Genomic DNA, 8,782 nt, shown 5'->3' with positions numbered 1-8,782 from the left:
TTCGAAATCACAGTCCATAATAAATTCAATTTTTTGGCATTTATTGGTATGAAAAAGAAAAGATAGGCAATTAACTAATAATATTGAATGTTGTGTGCTAAAACTATGGATATGTCGAAAATCACAAATTTTCGAGGACTTGTAGATCTTTTTGTTACCTATTAATTGCAGTCTTCTTTTTGTATATGGGGGCTTGCAACTACGTGCACTCCACTAATGGATCTTAACCTCAGATCTTCTAACCAACTTCCTTACTCGAAGATTGAATACTGCGTGAGTAATAAACTATCAAACCCTACATCTAAGAGAAGGAGAAAATAACACATACTAAGTCTCCTTCCATTCTTTCTTTCTTATGATTTCAATTAAGTCGTCTTCTTCTTCTTCTTCTTCTTGCCGATGATTCAACCACCTGTCGTCGCCCCCTCCAAATTTCGACTCCACACAGACTCAATTTCGCTTTGGCTTTGAGCCTCACCATCCTCTGTTGTGGGGAAAGCATTGAGTGGCGCCACTCATTGAATGTCGTCTTCAATCATTCTATCATATGAAGGTGACAATGAGATCTCCAATATATGTTTGCCGTGTATTGTATGATGAGACTTGATTTATGTTCGATTAGGATTTCAAAACTATATTTTTTATTGTCTTCCATGGTTGATTTTGTTTGACTTTTGAGCATCTTCTAATACCATGTCAAGATTTGAATATGTCTATTGATCGGAAGAGTATAATAGAATTCTATATTTGTTTATATGTTGAAATCATAATATACACAAAAGTTTTCTAGTTTAAACTCTCTTTTTTTTCCTTTACGTATTTTTCTATAAAACTTTTATTCATGTTTCACAAAAATAATATTATCGCTTTACCAAAAAATAAAAAAAATAATATTATCATATTAAAACTCTGATAATTATTTTTTAGTGGAGTGAAAATGAAAGCTAATAAAGAATGATAAAAAGAGAAAGTAAACGAGAAATTAAAGGTAGCGAATTTTGTTCCTCATTTTTGGACGATAAAATAGAAAAGAAAATATAATAACAGAAATCAATTAATTAGAGACTTGAGCTATAAAAATTAAAGAGTAGATAGAATGATAGATGGTAAACATTTTATTTATATAATTAATATCTTAAATTTTTATAGTATCCAAACAACGTGGTTTATATATTCCGCGCTCGTATTCTTTTTCGGATTATGTCAGTTACAAAAATACGACTACAATAATTTTATGTTTGTTCATTTCTCTCCTTTTCGTAAAATCTTTCATCCCACTTCCACCCCAAGATTTAAGATTAAAATAAATTGAAAATGGGGGTAGTTATTACAGTTGGAGGTGAATGCCTAAACATAGAGAATAACGGTTTTGTAGCGGTAAAGAAACAAAAATCCATGCACCTCTGTCTGAAACAAATTCACCGCGAAAATTACTGCTGAAAATCATGAACATATTTTGACAAATGAATTCTTGATCCCGTGAGCACCCCGATGGCCATAGCCATATTCTTGTGCACTTTTCTGCTAATTTCTCCGGCAACACTTTCCATTTCTGAATCGGAAGCTCTCCTAAAATTTAAAAAATCCGTCGTGGATTCATCCCCTCTGCATTCATGGAAACCCGGGACGGAGCCGTGCGCACCGAACGTGCATTGGATCGGCATAATCTGCGTGAACGGGTTGGTTTCGAGCCTCCGGCTGAAGAACCTGGGGCTGTCCGGGAAGATTGATATCGAGTCGCTGTCCTCGCTCTCGACCCTGAGAAGCGTTGGCTTCGTCTCGAATTCTTTCTCCGGCCCTATCCCGAGTTTCAATCGCATGGTGCTGCTCAAGGGATTGTACCTCTCGAAGAACAAGTTTTCAGGGGAGATTGCAGCTGACTATTTCGAGCCTATGGCCGGCCTCAAGAAGGTTTGGTTGTCGGGAAACAACTTCTCGGGCCGGATTCCTGCCTCATTGTTCCAGCTGGCTCATTTGGCCGAGCTGCGCCTGGATAACAACCAGTTTTCCGGGACCATTCCCCCGCCTGAGCTGCCAGCTCTCGTGTTCTTGGACGTCTCCAATAATAGCTTGGAAGGGGAGATCCCCGGGGGCCTGATGAGATTCGGGACGAATGCATTCCAGGGTAATGTGGGGCTTTCTGCTCCTAATGAGGGGCCTTTTGATACTGATGTGGGGCTTTATGGGACATCCTCGCGGCCCAGGATGAGTCGTATGCACATGTCCTTCTTCATGTGGTTCTTGGTGGCTGCGGCGATGTTGTTCTTGGTGATGGTGGTTGGTATCTTCGCGATGAAGAGGAGGCAGGAGACAGGTGATGGTATAGATGAATGCTCTAGTTTCCAAATATCGAGTGCTAGGAGGACCGATGGGGTGGCCCGTGGGGAGGGGTTGGCCTCGGGCTCCGCCACGTCCCACAAGGAGCCGAGGAAATATGGGAAGGGGATGGAGATAGTGATGATGAATGAGGAGAAGGGTGGGTTCTCGATGCAGGATCTCATGAAATCCTCGGCCCAAGTGCTGTCGACCGGGGCCACCAGCTCGTCCTACAAGGCCATGATGCCCACCGGGATGACCGTCGTGGTCAAGAGGATCAAAGAGAACGCTAAGATCGGGAAGGAACAGTTTGATGATGAAATGAGAAGACTTGGCTGTTTGAAGCATCCAAATGTGTGCTCACTCTTGGCCTATCACTTTCGCACTAATGAGAAGCTTTTGGTGTGTGAGTATAAACCTAAAGCCAGTCTGCTATATCAATTGCAACTACACGGTGAGTAACTAACTAACTAACGAACGAACTAACACGTACATATCTTAGCCCGTTCGCTCCAACCGCCTTACCTTCATCTCCAGGTACAGCCGCCAACTCCGACCTGGACTGGACAACAAGACTCAGGATACTTCAAGGCATTGCCAGGGGTCTGGCTTACCTTCACACCGAGCTCTCCTCCCTCGACCTCCCACACGGTAATCTCAAATCCAACAATGTGCTTCTAACCGAACAATACGAGCCTCAACTCTCAGACTACGGGCTATGCCTAGTGATTAGCCGCAGCCTTGCTTCACAAACACTAGCAGCATACAAGGCTCCAGAAGCAATTCTGGATCACCACATTTCACCAAAATGCGACATCTATTGCCTAGGAATCATCATTCTTGAACTTCTTACTGGGAAATTCACTTCTCAGTTTGTCAACGACGGAGAAGGTGGGGTCGATGTAGTCCAACTGGCGAGATCAGCCACTGCAGATGATAAAGAGGACCAACTATTTGATCCGCACCTGGAACAGACCGAAAAGTCCAAACATGAGATGAAGCAGCTTCTCCACGTCGGTGTAGCATGCACCGAGAACAGACCCGAGCAGCGTTTGAACATGGCAGAGGTCCTTAGGCGGATAGAAGGGATAACAGTGGAGGGTCAATCCCATGACCAGACGACCATCCACGTCGGAGAACAATCCTCGAGGGAGCTGGTGTGAAGAACATGGCATCCGAATGAGGGGATGTGAGTCTTGGTTTTGAGGTACCATGACCAGTTTCTTGGGCATGGATGTGGGCTGAAGAGAATGAAATCCACTCCACTTTCTTGCAAGAATTTTATTTATGGTTTTGACAGGACTCAATTTCGCAACATGCTCATATAATATAAATTCTTGATGTGGGGAAAGTATCATTATACTCTCTCTTCCTCTATGTTATTTTCTGCATTTTCACTCATTAAACATCGGCTACACAAGCTTACAATCATCCTTACCAATCATCGGAGAGCCCTAGATATGCAAAGATAATGGTATTTATACTTGAAGGATATGTTTTCTATATTGCAAAGATAAAATTAAACTTATACCAAATATCAGAATAGCTTAAAAGGAATCCTAGAACTGGTTACTTTCTAGCAAGGTCACAAAAATCAATCAACAATTATATGGAAGACAACATATAGATGGATGAAATACAATTGAGTAGAAAACAGAAAGAAAACAAGAAACAATCCAGCCTTGCATATAGCTATTTCCAAACTTCTTTCTCCTATTCCACCCTCGCAGTTTCCACAAGGCACTCACTGGCAACAGCTTTTTAAGTATTCTACAGATCTGATTATTAGCCATGGCCACGCCATATGTATATTGGTGAACTGAAGTTACAGACTATATGTGGACGATTTTAGGCAGTCTTTTCTTGTTCAAGATCACTATGGGGAGAACCATTGCCGCTTGTGGGAGATTCAAAATCTGGCTTCCTTACATCCTTTGGGACCAGTTGTGATGGTTTTATGAGTTTCAAAGTGTCGTCTTTGTCAAACTCTTCCTCAGCATCCTCGGACGAATAAGCATATCTGGTTGGGGCCATAAATACCCAATCACATACAAAGCAGATGCAAAAGAGGAGGGGAGAATTTTTGTGCATAACATTTTATAGTTCTTGGCATAAAGTTCTACAGGCAGTTCTGCTAATGAATTCGCTTAGAGTGATAGGATTTAAATATAACAGGAAATGACCAAAGATCTTAGTGTTTCTTTCTACTGTCTAGGTCATGCATGTAAACAGTATCAGGATGCCAATGGCGAGGTGAAAACAGAAACACAAAAAGTGGCAGGGTAAAGGAATGAGAAAAACAAAAGCCTTATATTTTAAACAGTCAGAACCACCAAAACCAGAAATATATAAATAAGAGTTTTGAACAAGATGGTTACCGCATTGAGTTCTGTGATGGCGCCCAGAGAGCACATATGACACATAATAGGGAGAACGAAAGTACTTGCCAGAACGCTGGGATGATCCAAGCATTTTGCCATAGCTCATTGTATACGTCATTTGATTTGAAATAAAGCTGAAAAAAGCAGGGGGTCATTAGTCATTACAACAAAATGCTATTTGAAGGCAAGTTTTATTTCACACTCAATTGTTGTCTATGAACACTGTCGTGAGACAAGATATTGGATTTGACTCGTTAGAATAAGCTGCCAACATTACCTCATAGCAAATCCAGCCAACAGACACGATAACTGCAATCGCTAATGCATTGGTGAACTTCCTGTAAATATCTAACTTGGCAGTCAACCTCCTAGCCTGTTAGGTCGAGTAATCAAAGAATGGGAGCAAATAGACATGTCAGTAAACAAGAATGGAGTCAAAGTAAAAAAATTTAGTACAACCAGACACCAATCACTTCCAAGTTCGTGATGGACTATGAGAGGAATATCAACTGTATACCCAATTACCAAGTCCCTGGCTTGTTAAGAGCATGAAAGAATTAATTTAACTTGAAATCAGGACTATATATACGTGTGTGTGTGTGTGTGTGTATGACAGCGTGCATCTTCCTCTGGATTTTACTGGATAAACAGTGAAATGCAACCCAGGACATAATTTTCCCAATCACATCCAACCCTCACTTATAGTAGCAGGCTACATGCAGAATCCAATGGCGACCGGCACAGCATTCACATGAGACCTTACTTTGAGAAAATACACTTGCAACATCCACATGTTTTTACTTGATAGTCTATTTTACTGCCAAGCTGGGACACAGAGATTAACTTAAGAATGAGAATCATGTACCTGAAGCTTATTCAAGGTGGAAGAGAGGGAGGTAAATATCCAAAGAATGAAGAAAGCATCCAAAACTGCAACCGGAAGGACGAAAAATAGTCTAGCCTTCCCTGAGCGGTCACTCACAGTACCGACATTTTCAATAATTTCAAGTACTTCAGAAGCAAGAAAGAAAGTTCCTCCAAGTAACATAACCTTTGACGTAAGCCCACCTAAGGTAGGTCTGACAACACCATAACCCATAGAAACAATGAGAAGGACAAGTCGTGCCACCGTACGTTTCACCGTCCCAAAAGTGACTGCCCAGAGAGTGATCCCAGTAGGTCTGGTTCCAGCTTCATTAAACTCAGCATAATCAAAGTACCACAAGGCCATTTCAAACATTCCCAGTGTTATCACGAGTGTAATACAGTTTTGCAATGGAAGGACTTCTTTCCAAAATCTTGCATACTGTGAAAACCAGAATACCCCAAGCAGCACAAATGCAAGAGACATGAATCCATAGAATCTCATGAGAGGGGCCATTCTGCCAGGTAGGTAACCAGTAGGATTTTTCCATACTGATTTCCCCTCAACATAAACCTCTTTAAGCCGAGGATCACAATGAATAAAGTACAGGTTGTACATCCCAGTTTTCGTAATTTGCAGGGATCTTGGCCGCAGAGTAGTGTCTGTCGTATCTATATCAAATGATACACCGAATACTTGTGGCCATCCTGGATTATTGGTAGAAGGGCGGTAAATGATTTGACCTTGCTTGCAGACTCCAAGCTTTGCCAGGTCTGCTGAGCAGCATAAAGCTCTCTGACCTCCATATGCAGAACCTCCAATTGCGTCCCTGTCATCGACCTCAAATACAACGGCATGAATGGATTCTGAGCTGAAATTGGAGAGGTCCAAAGGCCTACGGAATACTATCCTTTCAGATCTGTTATATAGATAATTTAAAGAAAAGGATCAGCTATCTCTTACTAGTATCTATAGTATTAGGAAAAGCAGAAAACTTAAAATTGGGAAAATGGTTGAAAAAACATTGTTTAGTCCCAAAAACAGGGAGATTCTGATTAGCTTTTTCAACCTTTTGCAAAACAAACCGTCACATTCTGTTTTGCAACCATTTTTCTATTGGATTATCATTCTAGAGGCATTCATTTCCAGCATCTGAGATTAAAAATTAGCTCAGGTACTACAATTCAGCAACGATCGTTGTATTAGCTTTCGCCTCAATGCTCAAATCTCATGTGTTAGAAATAAATAAATAAATTAAGGAAGTAGGCATAAGCTTTTTCTGAAGTAACCACACTCATCACCGCATTCAGGATCTTTCCAGATCAATCAATTTCACTAGAGAGTAAAATTCCAAAGCATTTCACCGAACACTCTACACATTTACCAACCACCGACAACTACAAACATCAACTCCAAGTCAAATTTAGAGCAGATCTCCCCAAATTATTAGAAATCAACACCTTCAAACTATAACACCTCAATCAAACCATCATGTAACAACAATCAAACACAAAAAAGCACACCGAAATTCCGCGAAAGAGAAAAAAGGAAGTAAAATTGCAAATTCACCGGATAAAAGAGTTTCCGGGGGAGGACTCGTTGAGACTGGGGGCAGAAGAGTAAATCCCCTCGCTGCCTCCGTGAACAACGAACGCATTTCCTTTGGCGGCGAATCTCTCTCCGGTGTACTCGTGCACCGACGCCTTAATGCGAAGAGTGCATAGCAGCAGCAGCGCCACCGCAGCGAGGCGCAGGGTGGGGATTCCGGAGCTCAAGCGCAGCATTGTGAAACCAACTTGAGCTCAGGCGTGTGGATCTGCTGAGAGAGAGAGAGAGCGAGGGAGAGATCTAGCGCTGAAAATGGTGAACTTGAGAGGGGTCAACCAGCTCACACTATAGTTTAAGACAATTGACTAAGGGGGTTATCTGCTACGGCGAGCTCAATTTTGGCTTATTTTCTAATCCATTAATGGTGCTACACGTAGCGCTTCAAGATAGCAATAAAAATTTATTTATTTTTACTCATTTCAAAATTTATGTTGAACTGATTCATACTCCATTCTTCCTCAAACAATAGACACATTCATAAATGACACACAATCGATTTTTATTTATTGAAAACTTTTTATATTTAGACTTTGTCTTATTTTTTGGGACAATCTAAAATGTTAAAACTATTCATTTTTTTTTGATAGATAGAGTATTTTTTAAAAAACCTAATAGGTTAATCAATTCATTTACTTTTTAATAAAAATTAAATCTTTTATTTTTCTTATTTTATTTTCATTTATTTTATTAACATCCTAATGTACTTCCCCTCAATTTAATTAACAAATCGTTTTCTTAATGTTTTTGCCTAAAGAATCATCTCAATTAATATGAGACGTTCTTTTTTGACACGTTTTAATTTATTTCTTGGAACACATGTATGTACATATATAAATTATTTAGCAGTCTCCTTTTTCGCTTCGCGATAATAGAGACGATTCTTTTCAGCACGTGATTTAAGAAAAACTGTGTTAAGTGAATTAACTAAATGAAGAATAAAGTAGAAAATGAAAAAAGGTAAAGAAATTGAGAGAGAATAAAATAAAAGAGAGTAAAATAAGTGAAAAGAAATGTGTTAATTTTAACTAAAAAAGAAAATAACTCCTAATCTATCAAAATTGTAAAATGAGTCCACTAATATTTTACATATTTATCTAAGTTAGGCAAATATGTTTCGGTCTCGCAATCCCACCAAATACAATCATGGCGAAAATAATGCAATTCTTACATATTATTGGAGTCGAAAATTGTAAATATTTTATTTTCATCAATGGAGTCCTTAAATTTTATATCAACATGAATCATAATGAAATTTGAGCATCTGATTAGAATAGGAAAAAATGTGAAATTTGAACATAGAAAGAGTTGAAATTATGCACTTGAAGGCATTCACAATACAGCCCCATCCCATCCAGGACGGCTGCTCGGTGGAGTTACATTGCAGCTCCTCTCACCCCTTATGGCCGCCTGCCAAACAACCCCAATCCCGGCTAAAACGCCAGAGGTCGCACGATTCCTAACTTCTTTATTATTATTATTATTATTATTATTATTATTATTATTATTATTATTATTATTATTACTCCACCCGTCGATAAAAAATGGTTCCATGTATGGACGACACAAGTTTTAAGATCATCCACAATATAGTTCGCCCATAGCCTGCCCTATA

General features: G+C 39.7%; 2 protein-coding genes across 2 annotated transcripts; one reads left to right on the top strand and one right to left on the bottom strand.

The window, feature by feature from the left end:
• Positions 1 to 1,491: 1,491 nt before the first annotated feature.
• Positions 1,492 to 3,479, top strand: LOC121745781 (pollen receptor-like kinase 3). Its single transcript, XM_042139735.1, has 2 exons — positions 1,492 to 2,770; positions 2,854 to 3,479. The coding sequence occupies exons 1-2, from the start codon at positions 1,492 to 1,494 to the stop codon at positions 3,477 to 3,479; spliced, it is 1,905 nt and encodes a 634-aa protein (XP_041995669.1).
• Positions 3,480 to 3,859: 380 nt separating this feature from the next.
• LOC121746230 (transmembrane protein 87A-like) lies at positions 3,860 to 7,440 on the bottom strand. Its single transcript, XM_042140168.1, has 5 exons — positions 7,132 to 7,440; positions 5,563 to 6,481; positions 4,975 to 5,070; positions 4,695 to 4,831; positions 3,860 to 4,336 (listed from the first exon to the last, which is right to left on the bottom strand). The coding sequence occupies exons 1-5, from the start codon at positions 7,344 to 7,346 to the stop codon at positions 4,165 to 4,167; spliced, it is 1,539 nt and encodes a 512-aa protein (XP_041996102.1). The 5' UTR covers positions 7,347 to 7,440; the 3' UTR covers positions 3,860 to 4,164.
• Positions 7,441 to 8,782: the final 1,342 nt, after the last annotated feature.

Source organism: Salvia splendens, chromosome 8, assembly GCF_004379255.2.
Source record: "Salvia splendens isolate huo1 chromosome 8, SspV2, whole genome shotgun sequence".
In the NCBI taxonomy this organism is placed as follows: domain Eukaryota; kingdom Viridiplantae; phylum Streptophyta; class Magnoliopsida; order Lamiales; family Lamiaceae; genus Salvia; species Salvia splendens.
Note: the sequence above shows the minus strand (reverse complement) of the source record. Positions and strands in the feature narration are given on the sequence as shown.

Bases quoted from the DNA above. Each gene is read 5' to 3' on its own strand.
- LOC121745781 (XM_042139735.1), top strand. From the start codon at position 1,492: ATGGCCATAGCCATATTCTTGTGCACTTTTCTGCTAATTTCTCCGGCA. The intron at 2,771-2,853 runs GTGAGTAACTAA...CTTCATCTCCAG, and splicing joins ATATCAATTGCAACTACACG to GTACAGCCGCCAACTCCGAC.
- LOC121746230 (XM_042140168.1), bottom strand. From the start codon at position 7,346: ATGCTGCGCTTGAGCTCCGGAATCCCCACCCTGCGCCTCGCTGCGGTG. The intron at 6,482-7,131 runs GTGAATTTGCAA...TCTATATAACAG, and splicing joins CCCGGAAACTCTTTTATCCG to ATCTGAAAGGATAGTATTCC. The intron at 4,337-4,694 runs GTAACCATCTTG...GGCCCCAACCAG, and splicing joins CCATCACAGAACTCAATGCG to ATATGCTTATTCGTCCGAGG.